Source organism: Micropterus dolomieu, linkage group LG05, assembly GCF_021292245.1.
Source record: "Micropterus dolomieu isolate WLL.071019.BEF.003 ecotype Adirondacks linkage group LG05, ASM2129224v1, whole genome shotgun sequence".
Taxonomy (NCBI): Eukaryota; Metazoa; Chordata; class Actinopteri; order Centrarchiformes; family Centrarchidae; genus Micropterus; species Micropterus dolomieu.
The window spans coordinates 22,909,319-22,932,483 of record NC_060154.1 but is presented as its reverse complement, the minus strand read 5'-3'; the positions used below and the strand labels follow the sequence as shown (position 1 = coordinate 22,932,483).

The 23,165-nt window shown below is 41.0% G+C and overlaps 1 protein-coding gene and 1 long non-coding RNA gene across 8 annotated transcripts in view; one reads left to right on the top strand and one right to left on the bottom strand.

Annotated features, from left to right (window-relative positions):
* Positions 1–23,165, bottom strand: part of ncanb (neurocan b) — a 220,533-nt gene that overhangs the window by 25,446 nt on the left and 171,922 nt on the right. For all 7 annotated transcript variants that reach the window (XM_046049658.1, XM_046049657.1, XM_046049659.1 and 4 more), the window contains one exon: positions 6,987–7,100. In XM_046049658.1, the coding sequence (XP_045905614.1) occupies positions 6,987–7,100 (114 nt within the window). The remainder of the gene's footprint in view (positions 1–6,986; positions 7,101–23,165) is intronic.
* LOC123971077 lies at positions 3,257–19,915 on the top strand. Its single transcript, XR_006825119.1, has 5 exons — positions 3,257–3,340; positions 4,446–4,565; positions 6,998–7,140; positions 7,382–7,576; positions 19,726–19,915. It is a non-coding gene; the product is annotated as an uncharacterized LOC123971077 (long non-coding RNA).

Sequence of the window (23,165 nt, the reverse complement as noted above, 5' to 3'; positions counted from 1 at the left end):
GACACTATCAGTGTAGAGCTGATGTAAAGCACACACACATTTTAATGCTTGTGAGCAACTAGTTTCGTAAAGAGATCACCAGCAAGAGAATGTCACTGTGATATAATTACTGCATAACAATTTGAAATTCAGTTATTAATTACAGTTACTAATGCTAGTAATATCCTGTTACTAGGACAGTTCTGGTTTCAACTTCGTTTGCTGTCTTACTGGGAGTTTGATGGAGGGTTTATTTCAGTTTCTTCTCTGTAAGTTCAGAGGTCAGGCTGCCGAGGGGCGCGTTAGATTGGTGCAAGCAGTTTTGGAAAGCCTCTACCAAAAGAGGCAAAAGAGTGTTATTTATGTTGTCCAACACGTAGACTGGACCATAAACCATAATGTCTCGTTTTCTATTTCTAATCGTTTTGAATGATATAACTTGTGGGTGTGGAGGCTTTGGAGTTGTTTAAAGGCACATCTGATAAGCAAATAAAGATTATTCTTCTGTTTCACACTTTCTCCACATTCTTGTTGAGTCAGTTGTACAACCTCTGACAAATAACCATGGTTTGTTTGCTGTCACTGTTAGTCTGACTGAATGCTGAGAGTCAGAGTCAATGGAAAGTATTTCAACAGAAACAGGCACTTTGGTGGGCAGGAATTAAAACGGGTTCCTGTGGTTGTAATGCAGGTTACGTTCTTGAGTCCCTAAAAAGGTTGCTGGAAAACTTCTTGTGGGGCAAATAACTGTGGACTGTAAATGAAAGACAAAAGGAAGGGCTATCTAAGTACTAGCAAGGCTTCATAACTTTTTTGGAAATATCAGAAAAGTAGTAGTACAGAAGCTTGTTAAACCTCTAGCACAGCTCAAAGTACTGTTTTACACCTCTCCATCAGAAACGCTCATTAATGCCCAGCAGAGGAACACAGAGCCTCCCTCTATCTCATCTACTGTAACACCTGCTCTGATGCTTACTTTCTTTCTTTTTTCTTCACTGTTTCTTGTTTTCCTTCCTGAACTTCCTTCGCTCAGGAGAAGAGAATGACAGTTGCTTCAGGAGCACTGTCTAATTAAGCACCTTGAATGAGAATAAATTACCCCCTCATCTCTCCAGCCTTCCTGTTACGAGGGAGAATTGGCAAATGTTGAACACAATAGCATATGGAGTGAGAGCGATGCCTTGCTGTTATCACATCTGAATAGTCTCTGCAAAGCTTAGGCAAAACTTCAGGAATATTTTGTGCATACCTGCCTGTGTGTGTGTTTGTGTGTGTTTCCCTCTTCAAGACACAAAGTGGGCAAGGAAAACCAAGAAGCTCCAGATCCCTCTCTTTTCAGTCTTGGCACGTTCCCCTCTCGATGTGTTATTAGAACGCATTCATCTTCATTACCATTAATAGCCTCTAAAGACCCGGAGGATGCACAAAAATTAATTTTGAGCCGAGCTTTCTGCTGAGTCGCCAGTTCAGACAGTGTGAGCACAGACAGGGACAGGACAGAAAAGCGTCACAAAACAGTCGGCGAACTCAGGCGCCTTGCTTCTCAGCCTCTCTGTTAACTCTGAAAGCTGATGCTGAGTCACAAAACCACCCACTCTAAGAACAGTAACATAAAACAGAAAATTGGGGACTGTTAGAGACTGATATTAAAAAAAGACAAACTGCAGCTAGTAGATGACACATTCAGCCCAAGTGCTCAGTGTACTGCGGCTTCACAAGAGTGCAGAGAGGAGATGGCATCATATCTCGCTGGGATGAATGATAAGGGCCAACTGACGGACACTTATGATGGTCCACACCTGGGCTGTATGTCAAGCAGTACCCTAAAAAGGGCAGACGCATAAATATAAATATGGTAAGATCATTACACAAGTTATACTGTATATGTATATTACCTGAAATGTTTTCTTCACAATCTGTGTAAAATATGATTGTGATCACCATAACTTATTTTTGTTCTGTTGTTAGTATATTTATAATTTCATACTTCTCAAGCAAAGTCAGATATGCCCTATATAAAGGATACACTACGTCATGCATAAGCACCGAACGTTGGAATTTGATGTTAACCGCGAGGTGCAGAATTGGCCAATAGCTCCTAGTGATGAGCTGTTAAACCAGAGGATACTCAGTAGGCCCATAGTCTCTGTAATGTGCAATTCACTGCAAACCTTCAATCATTCATTTAGCCCTACTGACTCTAAATTACAAGTATATTACCGTCACTGTAACCGCGAGAAGATGCAAATGTAGAAGAAAAGGTAGAATATGAAATCGGATGAGTTTGAGTGAGAAAGTGCAGCAGTGATGGAGCGATGGAAAGGACTGCATATGTTGCTCTCTGAAGCACTTCCCACCGCTGTTAGTCAGCTCAGTCTGCTCTCCTCCTCATTAGTCTCAGTGTGTAGGCTACACTACATCGTCTGCTACCTGCCTCCAATCTGCAGCACTGGTGTTGCTGTTGGCATCAGCGTACTCAAAAGTCTTCATATCTGCCTGTCCCAGATTCACTCGCTGTCCTCTTCGGGGGTGAAGTTGTGCTCCACTTCGCTTTAGGCTCCCTGTAACGCTCTCTAGCTTTGTTTTCCTGTCAAACGTAACTTACTGCTGTGTGTCTATGCATGCATGTGTATTGTGTGTGTGTGTGTGCGTATGAAAATGTCGTTATCATCCTGTCTGGAACAATTTCACTTATAGTGGATTTACATTAATTTCAATGCATAGCTGAAGTGTATAAAGGTCACACTGCACTTTTTGAAGGCTGCAAATCCCACCAACATGCATCCAGGCTAAACTCATTGGCATGCTCGCCTGTGTGTTAGCCTCTGCTGCTCAACCAGTAGTGGCCAGTCACACTTGCCAGTAGCAGCTGTGCAGCCAACTGGGGGATGTAGCACACTCCCACAATCAAAAGTCAAATGAAAATGGACGAATGTTAATGATTTGAATCATGGGAGCAGGCCAAGGAACAGAAGCAGTGGAGGAGAAGATGAATAAAATGCTGGCCTTGTCTGAGTTTAGGGTGAAGGCAAACACATTCCTCACAGATAACCAAGCAGCAGCCAGACACCTTGGGATTAATTAGCTACACAATCCTTTTAACACAAGCTTTTTGTTACCAATTTGTAGATTATTTGTTCTGTTAGGGTACAGAGAGAGAGAGAGAGAGAGAGAGAGAGAGAGAGAAGTCATTACGTGTGGAATGGATTACTGTTTTATGAAGCTGGTTGCTTTGTAACTACGAGTTATTGCACCTCACTGTAATTTCCCTGCTTGCAGTTGGAGCGACCGACTGCCATCTAAGCTGCTTTCGAATAAACAGAGAGGAAAGAAATCTTTTGATATTTGGAAGGGTACAAGGGTAGGTAGACTGAGTTTTGTTTGTGTGTGCCTGTGGCAAATATCAGTGTGCCAGCAAAGTAAAAAAGAAACAGAGCAAATGGGAAATGTGAGTGTTTGTTTGTGCTTTTGTAATTCTATTGTTATGAGGACAAATTCAATCTTTAGACCTTGAACAGGGGGGAGTTTTTGGGACAGTAAGAACACATCTCCAGCCTTGGTTTTAGGGTTAGGGTAAATGTTAGGCATGTAGTTGTGATGGCTAAGGTTAGGGGGTGAACAATGAATTATGTCAATGAGGGTCCTCACTGGTAGAAACATATGCATGTGTGAGGCTGTGTGAAGGTCTATTAGCTGAACGATCTCCAACTTCACAGATATATGAAACATTAAAGCATCACACACACATAGTCACTGCAAAACAGCAGATGCAGCCTGTACCGACACACTCACACAGCGACACACAGAGATACACACACAAACACACTCACAGAATGTGACAAAACATCCTGCGGTGCACCAGAGATGAGAGGTACAGAAAAGATGCAAGAAGTGCACAGAGTGACAGCAGAAAGGTAGGACGAGAAAGGAAGGCAACATGAAACAGAGTTGTCTACAGTAGTGGAATAGCAAAGTACCAAATCCACACTTTCACATTGTGTCATTTTTTCGAAACGACCCGCGGAGTGAACGGCGGATAAAAAGACTGACTGGAGGAAAGAAGCTGATGAGAAGAAACCAGCTAATGCTATCTCTGTCACTTTTCACTTCAGTCAGGCTGAGAGAGATTTGGTTTTTGCCTCCACTGATTCGGCAGCGAGCCAAAAACCATAACAGCAGGACAAACTTAACAATCAGACTCAGTGCTGGGAGGAGAGGAGAGCGACTGATGTCTCTGTTACTCTAATCACATCAGCTGCATTTTATTTTTTTAAATAATTCTCCAGTCATTACTGACACGGAACTGTTGGAAAAATTACAGCAAGAGGGTGCTCAGTTGTTTCGCACAGCTACAACTACAGAGCTGATTATTAAAATCTGTAAATATGAATACTGATGAAAACAAAAAGGTGACACATTTAAATATACTTTTGCAGAATAACAAGCCATTTTCTCCTCCTTCTCAGCACATCCACTGGAGGACTTCAGCCCTGTCAAATTACTATTATTGACTCTCAGAGGGGATCACCATGGTAACAGGCCTGAGGGAGCCAGCAACGGACCGGATCCATCCAGCATCCAAGGCTGTTAGCTCACAACGCATACACCTGAACACGCACACACACACACACATACTCAAGAACTCGCAGCAAATGAGACCGAGAGACCACTTTAGAGAGACAGGGACCAATTGGATGACATTTAAATGGATGGAAAGCGGAACGAATGAGTTCATTTCCAGCGTTCATGTCGCAGTTCAGACCCCCCTCTGGATATCAAACTGGGATCACGCTGGAACGGCAGAGCGACGCCTGTTGCGAATTGTACTTTTCACAGTTGAATTCCTATATTTCTGCGAGTGCGGAGCAGCGAGAGATAAAAGCGACAAGAAAACAGAGACTTCAGATTTACACAATCAGACCTGCTGCTCCCAATCAGCCATTAAGGCAGCAACGCAGCAGGAGAGGAAACGTGTGCACAGCTTCAGTGCATGTCAAATGAGAGGCACACTCTAGAGCTGTGTGTGTGCGTTGAATACAGCACCACATGCAAATTAATATACTGTATAGTCTCTGTGGCTTTTTTATTTGTCTATGTATGATCTGCACTACAGGAGGGGCAGTTACCAAAGTTACATTTGCTGTGGTGAAAGATCAAAAGGGGCAGCTACGAGATTAAAGGAGCAATTAAGTATTACACTTCAATGAAGCTGGTGGACTTTCAAGAAACAGAAGATCAGTGAAAAGTGAAGCAGCAGAGGCCCTAAACAGGGACTACATTTCCCACAATGGATACCATCTTTCATTAAACCCTTCCTGCCAGGTTAATGCCCTCATCTTTCAACCTCCACAATGTCAGTTTGTAATTCAGGCTTTCCTGTTAAAAATGTGCAGTCTCTGCACCCAAGCTGAGATTTTCTGAAAGCTCCTCCAGCAGCTGATGTGTGTCAGTGGGTGCTGGTGTGCCAATCTACTGTAGTTCAGCCAACAAGCCTGCACACATGAAGCGAAGTGAAGAGATAATTTGAAGCTTAGTTTTTTGTTCTGAAAACATTTTCTCTGTTAGAGCCGACCAGAACTACTGGAGCTTCTATGGCATTTAAAATGTCCCGCTGTAGCCTGCTGCTTCTTTCTGGATTTGCTCTCCTAATAAAAAGCAGAGCGAGACAGTGGAAGCCAGACACATAGGAACAAAAGACAGATTTTCAAAGTCACAACTCTTTTGAGAGTCAAAGTTCATGTTAGATCAGATGTATTTTGGGATGGTTTTATTGTAATTCAGAGCAGTCCAGATTCCTAAACTTTCCCTCTCCTCTCCCCTGTTTTGTCACTCGTCTCCTAAAAATGTCTCCTTCACTAAAATCTCATGCTCTCTTCATCTCTCCAACTCTCTTTGTTTTCATTCTTTAATTTTTAATTGTGCTATTTTAAATCTTGTGTTTAAAATGATGTAGAGTTTGCATTATTCACTTTATTGCATTGTTAGTTAGAAAGGAAACTCCAAACACACACATTTATTTCTTTCCTATAGTATCCCTGTACCCTTTTTACACTATATACTAAGGCTCATTAGTTCAAGTTTTTATTTAAAGAAAACAAACCAGGAATTTATCAGTGTTAATTTTTACTATTAAAAACTGAAAAGTAAAAAATATGAAAAGTAATTTAATAATTTGTTAAAAATGCCTTTTGGAGCAAAAATATTTATAGTTTAACCAATATAAGCATCTTCTTACAGCAGGAAGCATAAAACATTTTGGCTGCATTAGCACATAAAATCCAGGTAAAAGGGTTTTTGAACCACTCAACAAATATCTGGGTATTTTTCCATTCAAATAGGCAAACTCCCAAAACGATCTACCCTAATGGACAAAACAGCTGTTGGTTTTTCCTTAGTGTTGTTTTCCACTGACATGTCGGCCATGTTTTCATGTAACATGGAGTTTGTGAATAGCCTCCTTCACGGCCCCCCTTCTCACAGGGGAATGCTCATAATGAGAGATGAAACCAGCTGGACACAGGTGTTCTGTATAAACATTATTCCAAAGGGCTTTCCTCTCCCTCATCCTTCTCTGCCTCATCCTCCTCCCCCACCTCTTTGTCTTCTCCCTCTGAAATCGCCTCCTTGGTCTCCATTTACACATCCTCATTAACTCTGTTTTCCTCAACCTCATTGTTCTCTCTTCACCTGTGTCTAGCATCATCTTCTTATCCTTAGCGACCTCTTCATACTCCTCTCCCCTCCCTACCCCCTCTTGATCTCCATCCCGCTACCTCCACTGTCGCGTCACCTTGCTTCTCCACCTCCTTTGTCTCGTCCTTCCCTTCCTTTACTGCCTTGTCTTCTTTCTTTATCCATTTTTGCCATCTCTCGTCAATCATTTCCACCTCCATCAACAAACTTCTCCCCACCCTCTGCTTTCTCCATCTCCCGCTCTCTTCTTCCACCCAACACACACACCTTGGACAAGCAAAATGAGAAAGCAGAGATTTTGTCCACATTGTTACCTTTCTCACAGGTAGCTCCTCCGTAGCTGGGCAGACAAAGACACACAAAGGAGTTGATCTCATCGATGCAGGTTCCTCCATTCTGGCATGGATTAGACTGGCAGTCATCAATGTCTGGAGGGAGAGAAACAGGGGGGAGCGAATAAGAGAGGGGGTGAGTCAGATTAGATACAAACACACACACGCTTACACTCACGAAACAGCACTTTCCAAATGGCTACTTTTTAAACTACCTGCCGCAGCTTGTTACTGAGCAAACCCCTGAGAGATCAAACTTTTGGAGAGATTAGAGGTGTTTCTGAGAAAGTTGTAATTAAAGCGAATTGATTGAACTTCATCAGTGAGCGGTTTGGGATGCACTGAAGCGCATGATGCTAATTGCAATGTGTTTGCAGGACGTGCCGCAGTTCTGCTGTCAAACCTGAGCCGCAGGAGCGAGGAAGAGTAAGGAGCGGGGTGGAAGGCAGGAAAGAGAAAAAGAGAGAGAGACGTGGAGATGAGAGGGAGGAAGATCTTCCTGAGCTTCTATCTTCACCAACAACACCGCCCGCATTGATGCACCAGCTGTCTTGCTGGTAGCTACAAAAGCGGTACGCAAATCCATTTTAATATGTGTACCAAAAGGATGCGGGACGGCATCTCTTAGATGTAATGTCAAAATCTAGTCTAAATGTTTGTGCACAGTTTACACACACACACACACACACACACACACACACACACACACACACACACACACAGACATATTTCACCGAGCCATTGCAAAGGGGAGAGTTCTCATTCTGTTGAAGAATAACTGTATTTCTCTGGCTGATCTGGGCCCCGGGGCAAAATCATTAAAACTGCAGCTGGTATCCAACAACTGAGTGAGTCCCTGGGGCCTTGGCAAGGGGTCAGGGGAGGGGAGGGGAAGTGAATGGAGAGTGGGGAGGCAGGAGAGAGTCCGAAGAATGAAGAAATATATAAGGATAAAGAGAGATGCTCAAAAATATAGAGAATGGCGGTATGAAGGAGAGGTAATGAAAACAAGGGTTGGGGGAGAAAGACAGAGGAGATATGTAGCTGCGAGTCTGGGAAATTGGCAGGTTTCAGGTTAGGATTACAGGGGCTTTGCAGGCAGACAGCGTTTGGGTTGGAAGAGTCTGTTTGGATAAAACAGCGTGACAGCTTCATTGCTTGTGCCCCGCTTTGGGCTGGCTGATATTAAAGGCTGAATTTGATGCAGGAGGTAGAGACCCAGCTAGAGGAGTCGGAATGAGATGGCATTTGTGTTGGTTTAGCGTATCGCCGTTTATCCGTGTATAACTGTCTCTCCCTCTGTCTGACTCATGATGACAAAATGAAATACAAAAAAAGAACAAAATAACATATTAGGAATGACAAAAGAGACACACCTCCCACACCACAGAAAGTTTTCAGTCTGGTTCAGATAATCTGACATAAAGGGGAGGGCTGATCCTTTTTTTTTTGCTTCGGCTATAGCAAAGGCTTGATTCCTTTTCAGCTTTAAAGGGCTTTCCACTGATGTTTCAAAATTTTTTTACACAGTTTACTTGAGTACTACTCAGCATGTAAAACAGTTAAATAATGTCTTCAGTAGCTCTGGAGAGAGCTACAAATGTAGGGATGCACCAAAATAAAAATCCTTGGCCGAAGCCGAAACTGAATATAATGAAAAACTTTTTAGGGTTTTTTACATTCTTTTCCATTTATTTTGCCAATTTTTTTTTACCATTGCAAAAATGAAATAGTCAAAATGTGCTTCCCACAGGATTTGGAGAGACTATGGTGGGTGGGTCTGAGGCCCGAGAGGGTCTGGTAAAGTAAATGACATGTGTCCATTTACTTTTAATCTACACACATGTAATATGTTTTATACTTTCTGTGAATATAATCCAGTTAATCTTATTACCATATTGTATAGACACCTTATTTTGAAAACCGGACGTTGAACAGTGTCTGCAAATGGCGATTTTTGCGTCTTTCTCAGACACTTTAAAATGCTTCCACACTGCCGACATCTCAACATAAAATTTTTTTGCAAAATTTATTCGGTCTTTTGACTTATTAGGCCGAACACCAAAAGTGCTTTTTATGCTATTTTCGGCTGATTAATTAAGTTTGCCGAACATTCAGTGCATCCCTAGTTATTTGAGATTATTTGAGTTTCAATTCACCATTAAGACCCAGCAATCACAAATCACCACTGAGCGAAAACATTACTCTGCAGGATTATTGGCCAATTGTGACAGTTAACTGCCATCAAACAAGAGGCTCCAGTGTCTGAGGTGCTTCACCATGCAATGCTTTGCAGCAAAGAGAGGCCACGCTGAGTTAACGGTGTTAAATAGTGTGGTGTTGAAGTAAAAGGACAAACAGCAGTATTTTAGTCCAGCCAGGCATTAAGTTATAGAAAATTAAACTGCCTTCAGGAGATGAGGTGTGATGACATAAATGTAAGACAAAGAGAAGGCCCAATGTTAGTTTTTGGGGGGTTTTTTTGAAAAAGAAAACAAAGTGGGTCAAACATAAAGTCCAAGTGCACCACTGTGTGTTCCACTTTAAGTATTTATGGTGCAAATAACATGGACAGCTGGACAAAACAGAATGATATGACCCAAAAAGATCCTAAGGATGACTACCTGAATACAAATCCCTGAATGAGCCTCTGAGGAACTCCATGTAATTGAAACATGATGTATGATGAATGATAGACAATGAAAATAATCCTCCATCTACACTGTGAACCAACAGATGAGCAGTTTGCCAGTTTGCTGTTTTTAAAAAATGCCTAACATGAGCCAGCATCTGGCCTCATTAAGCACTGTAGCGTTGGGGTAAGGAGTCGAGTAACCACCTGGATTTTAGGAGCACTGGGGGGTCATGAAAGTACAGCTCAGAGCATCAGCTATTAGAAGGGCCACAGTAGGCAGGTAGATATTATCTGTCATAGGAACCGAGATAATGTTACTGTAGACACTGGTAGCTGGCGTAGGCTGACCTTTATTTCCTCAAGTTGTCTGAAGAAATTCAAGCACAAAGGTGATCATTATACCAAATTAATCCTTGCAGGCCAACTGAAACTACAGGTAACATGATTGGGGCCGTCCTCTTTGTACTTGAAAAGATGGAGATTATCCGTTGAGGACCAAACAGTAGCTTTAGATTAAGGTATTGTACAAGGTATTGTTTCACACGTTTGCTGTCTTTGTACAGAAAAGTATATAAAGGATAAAAACTAGAGCCACACCAACACATCTGCTGGGCTGACATATCAGATACTGCATATATTAGCTTATTGCATATATACTGGTATCTGTGTATATGTCAGCAGGTAGCTAACAAGTACATTGCAATACAGACATGTCAAAGATATGTTTGAGGTAATTTAGAAATGTTGTCTCCAATCAGAATCAGAAATACTTTGTTGATCCCCAAGGGGAAGTTGTTGTGTTACAGTTGCTCACGTTGCTAATCAAGGCATTAAACAAAATAAATAATAATAAAAATTTGGCAAGTAGAAAATGGAAATAGAAAAAATAAAAAATATAAATTTAAATATCTAAATAGGAGTGTGGAAATATATGCAGTATTCTACAGTATGTGACAGGAATAAATAGTAGTAATAATAAATGAGTACTGGTAATGTTGAGAGCTGGAATGGATTTCAATCCATAAAAATTGTAGTTTAAGGACAAAAAACAAAAAAACATTTTGGAGGGATGAGTATTGCACTGACAGTACTGCTGTGTCTGACCAGCATGTCATGGAGTGGGTGAGAGACATTGTCCAAGATGACACTTGGACAGCTTGGACAGAATCCTCCTCTCTGACACCAGAGACAGAAAGTCCAGCTCCACCCCCACAATGTCACTGCTCCTTCCGGATTAGTTTGTTGAGTCTGTTAGCATCGGCTACGCACTCTGCTGCACCAGAATACAACAGCAAGCAGGATAGCACTGGCCACCACAGACTCATCAAACACCCTCAGCATTGTCCGGCAGATGTTGAAGAACCTCAGATCTCGCCCTTGCTGTAGAGGAGTGTTCTTGGCCCATTATATCATTTATCCACCAGGGAGCACTGATGATGAAATGTCCTACACTGTACATATCTTGGTCACAATTTCACTAACTGTAAGGCTCCATTGTCATCAAATGTTTTTTTTTGTACATAAACACAAAAAGTAAACAAAGAGTATTGGTCGTTTTTAATCTGATTTTTTAAACCCTCTGATTATGGCCTGCAAAATCCAGTAACAGTCTTGCTACAATAAAAACACACATCTGTAACAGTCTTAACTCAAAGTGCTCAGTTGGCCTGGAGATGCTATTCTGTGTGTGAAGTATTGAACGTCAATCACATTACAGCAGATGTTGGTATTGGAGATGCAGTGGAAAGCTCTGAGGTATTTCCAAGGTCATGCCATAAAAATACTCTGTTTAGAATAACACCTCATTAAAAATGACATCTACTCATTCCTCCTCAAAAAAAATTCTGAATCTATGAACATGCCAACATTGTTCATTTGAGTGACTACTGGACACAACATCTCCTACTTTAGTGCATTCGCAATTTATGTGTGGTGCAGGCTTCAGGTTTCCACATCACACTTGTTGAAGTTGCATACTGGGCCACGATTGGCTTCTTAACTAGTAGAGAGGTCACAAAATCATTCTCATATGTACACTTAACCCATTTTAACTCCTCATCGGCATCAGTTTGTAATGCACTGGGGATCCCTATAGTGTCATAGTCCAACACAGTGGGGGAAGTCCTGTAGCGTCAGGTTTTGAAGGTAAAGGTACAGTATATGATATTTAATAGAAAAGAATGAGTAAGGTGGTGGTTGGGGTGGATGGAGAGCCAGAACCTGGTCTTTGAACCAGGAGACCGCGATGTTCATGTGTGAATCAAAAAAGTCAACATAAATTTTTTTTATTTAAGTTAAGCAAGTTATGTTAGTTAACTGATGTACGTAGTTATTTTAACCCAAACCATGATCTTTTTCTAACCCTAACCAAGAACTTTTTTGCCTAAACCTAACCAAATTGCTGCATTTCATAACTTTAACAAGGTGCCGTTTCAAAATTGGCGATGTTTCGCAACACTAGCGTTTTATTTTGAAAGTCTTACCGGACGTTGCATATTTATTGTTGCTAAGCTTTGCTAACTTGACCGCAGAGCCCTAAACGTCTAAAAATGACACAAAAGGGGTACCCAGGGCGTTTATTGGTGACGCCAAAGGGCCTTGACCAAGCGCCAACATGTGACAAGTCGGGAGAATGTGTTGTTATACTTATCAAATTCATAGCACAGAGCCACTTTCCCCGTTCAGCAGATAAATATGTCAAACTCTCCACGTACATCTCACTAAATCTTAATAACTGACTTCATAGTTATTCAGGTTTTATGAATCCCACTGTGCACCATATGGCTGTTATAACAAATTGTTCCTTAGCTTCTATCTTCCTCACCTCTACTCTAATGGAGCGATGAGGGCCACAGCGCAGCAGGCCTGTCCACTCAAAGACCAATCTGCTCAACTGGTTTAATGAAAGAACCACCTAACTTAAGCAGGTGGCAGTGTGTGTGCGTGACTGTGTTTGTGCATTCGTATGAGTGTGCCCACCATTCTCTGGCACACTCCCCAGTACAAAAGAATCAGGCTTGGGCACTAGCACAGTCTTCAGGGAGTCAAGGAGAGCAGTGCTCCACTCATCTGCTGGCAGAGAAATAGATGGAAGGATGAACATGTGCCAGCCATTGTGGTAATTGCTGGGTGCAGCAAACACACTAGGGACGCTACCATCTTGTCTTTGAGCCAACATTATTAATTTGAGTCTGTCATGAGAAACAGCAAATGAACGTGAAAAGTTGATGTGGTTAACAAAATGTCAGAGGGGGGATGCAGAGCTGAAATTGAGGTTTAAATGTGGTTCGCTGATGATTGAAAAATATATCGTTTGGATGGGAATGTCTGATTGCGGGATAAATATGTAACCTGCTCTAATGGTTTATATTCCCCCCTCTCCATGTGTAATATCTGAGGATTGCTGGACAATTTGAGGACGGAGGATGGGGAAATAGAGATAGAGGAATATGAGGGAGGATACTAAGAGCAGCTAGACAAACCGGGGGCGGTGTCAGTTGACGGAATATCTGGAGGCTTACTGCAGGCATGTGTCGAAACCAGGGTATGAATAATTGAAAAGGGACGGAGAAAGAGATAGAGAGACAGAGAGGAAGAAACAGTGAGCAAACAGAAATAGAGTGGGAGTAGGCCCTTGGTCAGCCTTTGCCCATTTCCCTTTTGGAATTATTTGTCAGTTCAACAGATCAGATTAAATTCCTATTACCTGTGTACTTGACCAGAGCTGTGTCCAGCCCAAGATCAACTCCATCACCTGCCCATCCTTCCCCAAACACTGCTGTCCCTCAGTCGTCTCTGTGACTTTGCCTCTGGAGGGTCCTTTTCTACTTTACAACTGTGAGATTTATGCTTTCAATTCTCACCCTAGCCATGCTGTTTGTGAATGCTCGGGCCAAATAAAAAGCAAACAGCTCTTTTTCTGCATTTTATAAATGAGACCTCAACTTCAATCAGCAATTTCATGGCTATGAATCCTGGGTTTAGCCAGGAAGGGTCCAGCAGACAGAGAGAGAGTGCCCACTCAGAGGGTAATAAAGGCTTGAAGAGAATAATCGATATTTCAGCCAAGGACTGGCATGCATTAAAACATGGTATATTTTTTTAGTAGTCTAGTAACTATGCCATAAAAAGAATGGTATGGTTAGAAGAGCCGGAACGTCCTATACTGTAACTTTCAGCTACAATGCTGCATAGTTAAGTAGGGACTGATTTTTGAAAAGGACAAACTACAAGATACATTACAAACCTCACATTATATATGGTCTATTTTCCTTTTAATAATGAGGAAGTGAAGAACATCTTGTGCTAAAATAATGAGGTAGAATCCGGACTAATAGTGGCTGAATTTTTCAGAAGATTTAAGAGGCTTCATCTCCAGATTAAAGATATTCCCTTTCAATTACATAACATGACTCTAAATGAGTATAAGAGAATCCTGAGAGGTCTATAGATTAATTAAAAGCCAACATTGGACATAAATGACAACATAAAAGCACCGCTCAATGGTTTTGAAGCTGTTGGTAAGATTCCTCCAATAAGGCATCAATTGAGTAGCATGAGGCATAATGAAATACCCTAAAATTGATTACACTTTTAATGAAAGTTACAACGAGAAAAGATCAATAAATTCTGACATGACATTTGGATTATGAAGATTATAGTCTACAATTGACTTTTTGAAGACACTAATTCCTCTCAGTGGTCTAGTGAGGACTTTATGCAACTTAAAGAATATGAACGACTGGGTCCTACATGAACATACACTTCTCTTCTTTAATTATTTCACTTTCCCTTTTCATTAGTTTACCCCCTGAAAATCTTTTTTTTGCTTGACCTCCAGTAGGGGTGTGCTATATTGACAAAAAAAGGACATTTTCTGGGATGTTGTCGATAATGCTAATCAGTTGATAGTTGGCATCCTTCAAAAATGTGTTTGTAAAAGTCTAATATTGTAGCTTGCTCTTGTTAATAGGACTGATTGTTGCTTACTAATGACATTAATGGAAATGGTCTTATTTATTTACTTAAAACTGAAGCATTCAAGTAAAAACAATATAAAAACACTGAAATCACAAGTGCAAGTATTGCTGACATCAAACAGTGCAAGTATTTCAAGTGTCGCTATTTTAGCCGTCAGTTCTGTAGTAGCTGTTGTCGTAATGGTTTTCATTCTGTCATCATCAGTGTAGCGGTGTTTGACCCGGAGTTTGTTTTTGTGCTGGTACCTTGGCTGGTTTAGGCCTGTCGTGGACAGCTGACATCCAAAGTTTTTTTCTGTTCGGTGGTTAGTTGTGATCTTTACTGCAAATAATTTTCAACATAGCTTGCAGAATCACGTCTTCTGAGCAACATCTGTCTTATCAAAGCCAAACCACCTCCATGTGAGTGAGGTTGATCCATCTACTGGTGCTGTTTGTTCACTCATTTTAAACTTAAGTCATTAATTTTTCGGCTTGTTTAACTCTACCACATGTGTACTGCATGCATAACGCAGTGAATGCTCGGACAAAGTGTTTCTGATTGTTTTTTGCAAAGTGAGTGACGTTGCCTACTCCACAATATCTGCTCACACATCGTTAAAACAACAATGAAGATAGAATCGAAGACAGTGGTGGAAGAAGTACTCAATTTTCATAGTTAAGTAAAAGCACTGATACCGCATGAAAAATGTTAATCAAGTAAAAGTAAAAGTCATCCAGTATAAACCTACTCAAGTAAAAGTAAAAAAGTTAATCGAAAGTAAAAGTACTACACATTAAAATCTATTGATCTTACAAAACGCAATCTATCCTTTTAAATTCATTCAAGATAGGTTTGAATACAGTATTGTAAGTTGTAGTGAATCTCAACAAGGAAAACTGAGTCGCAAGAGGACAAGTGGATATTTCCCATATGTGGGGAGGATAAGTATTGCTCTGCTGTTGTGGTAGTATCCCCTTCAGACCGTCTGACAGACACAGAACCCCATTTGGGACTTTGGGTATGTTAAGATAAGACAAGGAGGCAGAAACCAAAACTAACTGAAACACGTCTGTTCACCAAATCTAACCAAAAATTCACACGGTAACTTTAGCACCACATAAAGTGCAGCTCACAGTCCCAAACAGAGCAAATTTGGCTTCAGTTTTTAGATGTTTATATTGCAAAACTCTACCAGCTACGTTACCACGCGTTCACAAACTGGCTGCGACTTACAGTGCAAAAACAGAGCTGCTGCACAGTCACACCTGACACAATGCTCTCACTGCAATCCTCCCTCTGTAAGAAGCCTGAATAGAAAACTCTTCTAGCTGATGATCCAGCATTTACTCCAATAACAAACTTAGGCATAGCTCCTGTAAATTATATATATTTTCTATATATTAATGTTATCAGCTGCATTCGGCCCATTCAAACTGGCTCCTCCAGGTTTCCTTCAATCCATTTTTAAATATAAAATACTATTTATAAAATTACTGGGCTGAATATGTGATGCTTGAGATGCGGAGATGTGCATCCATATTGCCCAGTCTGTCCACCTAATCAGCATTTTAACATTCAATGTGAATCCATTGCTTCCCATCTTGCATTAGTCCAGAGTTGTAACTAAACTTCACTGTCTTGTTTTAAAATGATGTCTGAACTGGTTTGCACAGATGTTTCTTGTTCGAATGTGTGCGTTTAATTTATTGCGTGTGCATATGAACGCATCTCCACACGCAACGCGCGTTTCTGTCTTTCCATCTTTTATAAACACCGTGGCCAGTCTGCGTTTATCAAAGATAATAAAGAGTTGTATTTCACTCAACATTGTTCAGTCACAGTCTGGCAACTAAGACACGACAGACAAGAACTGTGCTGCTCAGCTGGTCAGCAGGACAGACAGACAGAGAGATTTACAGCAGCTGCACATTAGGCACATTAAGTGTGATCTACATCATGAGAGGAGATGACAGCTAACTTCAATCTCATTGAGTTTTTTCTCTTCTCATGCCTAGAAGGATAGTCCCTCTTCATCTTCTCATCAGAGTTGTGATGAGTGAGGCGGGGCCGTCCAGCTCTACGCAGGACTATCACTCTGTAGCCTATGCCGGTGTCGCATCAGTTGGCTGAAGTTAATTCGTGCCGAGTCGGCTTTATCAGTTTTACATTTGTTTTTCAGTGCTGCTCCACTCAGGTGCGCTGCATAGGCGACTAATACCAATGTAACGAGGTCTCGTGTGGAATGTAACGGAGTAAAAAGTCGGATATTTGGCTTTGAAATAAGCCAGTAAGTGAAAGTAAAACGTTGCAACAACTAAAAATACTTAAGTAAAGTACAGATATTGAAAAAAGCTACTCAAGCACATTAACAAAGTATTCTTACTTAGTTACTGTCCACCACTGATCATAGATACCTATCGCACACCCCTAACCCCCAGTAGTGTAACATCTCATTTGTCTGCAGAGATGTAGAAGTTTACTCCAGGATGTGTCCGTACAGTGTGACATCACTATTGGGTGTGGTTACAGAAGGTGTCCACACCAAACCACACCTATCAGAACCACATGCAGCCATGCGCAGGGCTGAACTTTTGTTTCTCCACAAGTAGGTAGGAACTAGAAGCCAAAGTGCTGCGCTTGTTGTCGATCCTTCCAAGTTTAAAACAGAGTTATTTAGGTTTGCCACATATGACCCTAGACTGAATGATTATTTTTCAGTGTTATCCAAAAAGATTCAACTGTTCCCCTGTTAATGAGTTTGATGAGTGTTTAAATTAAGACCTTTTAGAATATAAAACCTGGTCCTGAGCTGTCTCATTGTGGGTAAAAGGTGAGGTACAGGTCATATACATGTCACGCTTGGGTCACTTGCAGAGCTAGAAACAGAATGACCTCTTTCTCTCAGATCCTGACAACAGCTGGTTGAATTGAAATGAGGCGTTGCCTAGACAGCCAGGGACGAGAGATATAGTACACACTATCTTCCCTTATAAAGTTTTACATGTGTGAAACAGTTTTATCACTCTGCACTCTGCATTTTTCTTTCTCCTCGGCTGAGCTCCAATAAATATTGCTGTGTTAGACATCCAGAGTTTCCTTGAAACCTTCACACTGTCATCCCAAATGTTTTATTATTTTAGATTATTGTATGTGTTGTATCTTTATAGTTATAGAAGTGTTTAAGTTCTATTTATTGTAACATTTAAAAGAATTGTCTTTACACATTTTGAATATTTTTGAAATGAACATTATGATACTGTGTCAGTGAAATTAGGCCAGAGGTCAATACCAGATAATTTATTCCAGGGGCGTTGCCAGGCTCTTGAAACATTGGGGGCAAATACATTGTCTAGACAATGACCGGCAACATTTATATTTACATGTTCTGATTAAAAATATTGCTGGGGACAATTCATTAGTCACTGACAAGCCCTGAAGTTGTAATCTGTGTTTTCTTTCTCTCTACCCCTCTGTCTTTCTCTCGTGCTCGCTCTAAATGCAGGCATGCTGAGTAAGGGTGGGGGGGTCACGTCATATGAACTTCAGACAAAATGTAGAAATATTATTGTGAGTAGCCTACTTTCTTTAAAGACCTGTGAGACAGGGTGCGTCATGAAGATTGCATATTCACACAGAAAATATTTTCGTCGTTGTTCTTAGAGCTCCAGTCAAAATATTCTGGGCTGAAGCCCAGGAAAAATGACCTGGTGACGCCGATTACTTATACAGGTATTTTGCTGCACAGATTGGGCCTTTTATTAGTTCAGTGATGAAAGCCACAGCCTGAAATATCTGTATTCTGTTCTGTCCTCCCCTGCTCATTAAAATGAACTGAATGCCGTCGGACTCCTTTTGGTCATCTTTTTGGTTGCGTAGCAGTGAGTTGTTTTGCAAATGTCCTATTCTCTACTCAAAACACTCTTAAATATTCACCCACAACATCAAATAAAAGGAAATGTCAAAGGGAGAAGCATTTGAGATATTTTTTACTTGGCATTCGTTGGCTTTGACACAAAAATAGCTACAATTTCCTCAGCGCGAGTCTTACATTGTTCTTTCTGGATGTGACTTTAAGTGATTGCTGTTCCAGTGTTTGCTATGTAGCTGGAGTGCAATGGAGAGGCAGTAAAGATACCAGTTGCCCATTTTGAATGCCAAAACTACTGCAAACATTTATGGAGAGGGTCAAGATTTCAGCCATTTGCCTGTCAACCTAATGTCTGTTTGAAAGAGCACTGAGAAATTCATTACTACATCTGACCTTTTTTCCTTTTAGAGCTATTTCACATTTGAGGGAAAACTAAAGGCGAGAGAGTCCTGTCTCTGCAAAATGTCTCAGGCGTAATTGCTTTAGTAAATTGTGAATAACTCTGACAAAACGGTCTTCATTTAGTGAAAAGATGGAGAGGAAAAAGGAGAGGAGGAAAGGCATTAAGGAGGAAAATCTGGACATTCAGAAAAAGAATTAAAGACATTTCTGTGCACACATTTACAGTACGCCTTGTTTCTGTGATCACATGAATCACAATTGTGTTGATTCGTTATGCAAGTATACATGTGCAGATACACAAGCTGAGGGTGGAAGATGAGCAAAGGAAATCTCATTATATGTTGCGTATAATCCATCCGCACTCAACTTCTGCCAGCCAGTCTACCCTAACGGAGTTGGATCCTTTTGGAGTTGGACTAAATGCCAGCTGTACAGGTCAAACCACAGTCTGATCAATTACACAGGGAACCTTTGAACCTCTAAATGCCACCTGGAGACTTCACATCTGACAAAGTGGTATGGAGGGCATGAAGCGACGATATTAATGGGACAGTGGAAGATGTTTTTTTCGTTAGCCACACGGAAGAAAACGCACATTCTGTGACACACGCCCATACAGAAACACACTCTAACAAACACACTGGGTGCCACTCTGACACCCTTATCAGCCAACAGCAGCGACAGATCTGGTCACCCTTTCTACATTCTCCTAATTGCCTCCGAACCACAACTGACATTATGTAAAAATAAATTGACATGACATCCTGTAAAATGGAGGCTTTGAAATGGAAATGTTTGTCACACAAAGGTTTTTGCTGAAAGGCTCTTTGTGTTTGTCATCTTTCATTGTGCAGAACCCTGGATGATTGACTTCCTTTAGCTAGCTGCGGGGCATTGACATTTCCATGCCCTTCTACAAAGATGGATACCTTTCTATTGGGCCGCCGCTCGTCCAAACAGCATGCGAACTCAATGGACCATGTTGTGTTGTGTCAATAACTATAATGCTGGTGTGTGCTGAGTGTGTACAGCAGAATAAATGAATATGAGCATAAAATGAATTGTTGTGTCTTTATATGATTGTATGTGTTTGTCTGCATAACAATTGTATGAGTGAACAGTGTAAGAGAGAGAAAGAGTTTCTATACCGCTCTCAAAGAATGTTTGGATTCTTGTGGTTGTGTTGGCACAGCACATTGTTTGTGTTTGCAGAATGGATCTCCACAGCTGCAAGAATAAACTTGATTCATGTGTGCTTTAGTATGTGTATGAATGCAAAGTGGTGCTCTCGCCTCCCACTTCTAATTCTTTTGTGCAATAGTCTCTTTCTGCCCCCACACATGTAGATCACTTTTGGCAACAATAAGTCAAAGCTGTACAAATCGATATTTTTATATCACCAATGGATCAAAGTAATATGTGTAATGTGAAAGGAGTAACTTTTAGTGACAGACCCATGCAGAATTATCATCTGACTTTGCAGTTCCCCTCAACTCTACAAAGTGTTTTGGCATCTTTCAGCTTTTTGTGCTGGTTCCGGCCTGCCACTTTAATATTTTGGTTCAGTCTCAGCACTCTCATCGAATCTGTTTGCAGCAGCAGAAAACAGCCGTTTTCAGCCAGAAGCTTTAAAAAGAAGTCTCTAAAGGCCCACTACCAACCCAACACAAACAGCAGACAGACAGAGTAGGTGACTAGCTGGTGAACATAGTGGAGCATTTAGCAGCATTTTCCCTCAGGAGTCAACACAAGTATTAGTCTTCCATTCACCACATAGCTAGAAACACAAAGAACACAAAGCCAAGTGAATGCTGATGTTGCTTGGAGGATCTTGTACTGGTACCATCAGACATCCTTCCCTTGCAGCGGCTGAAAAACAATGCAGGATTTATCTGTGTGTAAATGGATTTTCTGCTTTGTCCCAAGATTTGTTTCTTCTGCTATCTCAGGGTGGATAAAAATGTTGGCGCAGCCCAGCAGAGGAGATTTGAGAATAAAGTTTAACAGGTGTTCATTGTAAGCTTTTTACTTAGACATACCTTAAAGTACATATTTTGTACATTTCAAATTATTTGGTTGCAACACGGTGATCAGAAATGGAGACAAGTGCTCCGCGATTAAACTGCAAGCGCTCTATGGATAGTAACCATAGCCTATACTTCAGTTAAAATTATAGGCTACATAACTTTACCTGATAGGCCTTCATCTAGTTTTGCGGGAATGCTCTGCCATGCGAATTCCCTCCTGTTGATGTCCTATTTAGTAAACAGTAATAGATTCTAGAAACTGACAAACAGCGAGGATCAGTCTCTCTTTTCCAATGATTTGTGAGCCGCATCACATACAAAAAGTTCAAGACAATTCAACTTCAGCAGCGTAGCGTAGACTGTTTCTGCTGCTCCCTCATAAAAGAAAATGTTTCTGCTGATACCTGTTCAGACAAAAAACAAGAAAACAGATTTATATATGTAAAACTGCTCAGAAGGTGCCTGTTATGATGTGATGATAATGGCGCTAGACTCTGATGGTAACTTGTTTTAACAAGCTAGATAAAAGGTAATGCCCTGGCAGTGGCAAATAGCTTTGGTTTTTTTCTATTTGATTTGATTACATTAATGTTTAAGTTGAGACAAGAAATATTTTATTGCTACTGTATAAAGGGAATACTGCTGGTAAAAAGCACCTTATTGTTTAAAGTGTTTGCAAACCACGTTATTGCACTTTTGTGTAAATAGATATAGAATTATGACTTGAATAAGTTATTATATCCCTAGAGTAGACAGTGCATGTTGGGCTTCATGTTCAATCACTGCAGAATATGCGTTAAATTAAGTTTCTAAATAGACTTTTCAGCTGAATTTTCAGAGTAAACATAGCATCAGTCACTTCTATTTTTAATATTTTTGGCATTTTGCCTTAATTTGACAGACAGGACAGAGGATAGCGACAGGAAAACAAAGGAGAGAGATGAGGGCGACACGCAGAAAAGGTCTGCAGCTGCATTAAGGACTCAGCCTTGCACATGGGCCGCACGCTCTACCAAGCGAGCTAACTGCGCCCTGCATCAGCCACTTTTAATGAACTTTTCAAAAAATGAAATTATATATTTCTGTTGAGCAAATAGCAGAGAAAGGTTAGTAAACTATGTTAAGCTTATAAAAGTGTATGTATGAGATACGGTATTATATAATACAATACATGCCGTCACGACCGCCCTGCTGTGACAAATGTTTTGAAATTTGGTATGGGAGTGAAAGTGTTTTTGGTTTATTTTCCACCTTTTGGTTTAAATGAGGGTTCTCTGGTGTGTTTTGGTTTTGTCTGTCTGCTTGTTCTCTCTCTTTGCCTCTTCCTCTCTTGCCTCCCTCTCTGCTCTCCCCTGTTATGGGCGTTGTCACAGACTCTCTGACTTGGCCCCAGCATACACCTGCCTTCCATCCACAAATACACATCTGCCAGTCTGCTGTCACCACATTTAAGAGGAGACCTGACATCCAGTCCCTGCCGGATCGAAGTCATACTTGTATGTCTTGTGCAAACTTATTAGCCGACTAGCTAGAAACTTTGAGAAGCCTGTTGATTTTGTTACCTGCCTGTTTACTTGCCTGCTGAAGTCATTCACCTGCCTTTCTGCTCAGGAGAAACTCCACCGGACCTGTTCACCATAATCAACCAGCAAAATCACTCTGGAACTCTCTGACATGGAAAACACAGCCTGCCTCTGCCGGTTAAGATGCCAGCCAGCTCAAATCCTTGACTTCAGCCCTAAGCCCTGCTGCAGCCAGTCCTTCCCCACCTACACATTCTGCTTGTTGAAAATAAATCTGCTTAAATGTATCTGCTGTTTCCGGTCGGCTTCAGGGTTCTTCACTAGAAACCTGACACATACAGAGAAAACTGTAATACGATTAGTTGTCAAGACAATCTCACCTCAAGGTCCATTTAGTTGCTGTTCTGGAGCTTTTGATCATATCAAATGATCTTTATTAGCACATGGAGTTTGCCTAGGTGTGAAAGCTCCAGAACAGCTACTAAATGGACCTTGTAGAGATTATTTTGTCACCTGCCGTTTCCAAGATAAATTTTCAGTCTCAACGTTAAGGGTGAGAAGTCCTTAAAGTGTTGAGAGAAAAATGGAAATTTACAATCCATGAGCTTCTTGCACCCTAGTTGACTATTTGCAACAAAACGTTTGATTGTCCATTGGTGACACCTCAAACATTTAGCTATTGGAAGAGTTTTGCATCCGTCTGAAAGGTATGTTACAATTTTTGCCTTCAGTGTCAGTTAAATC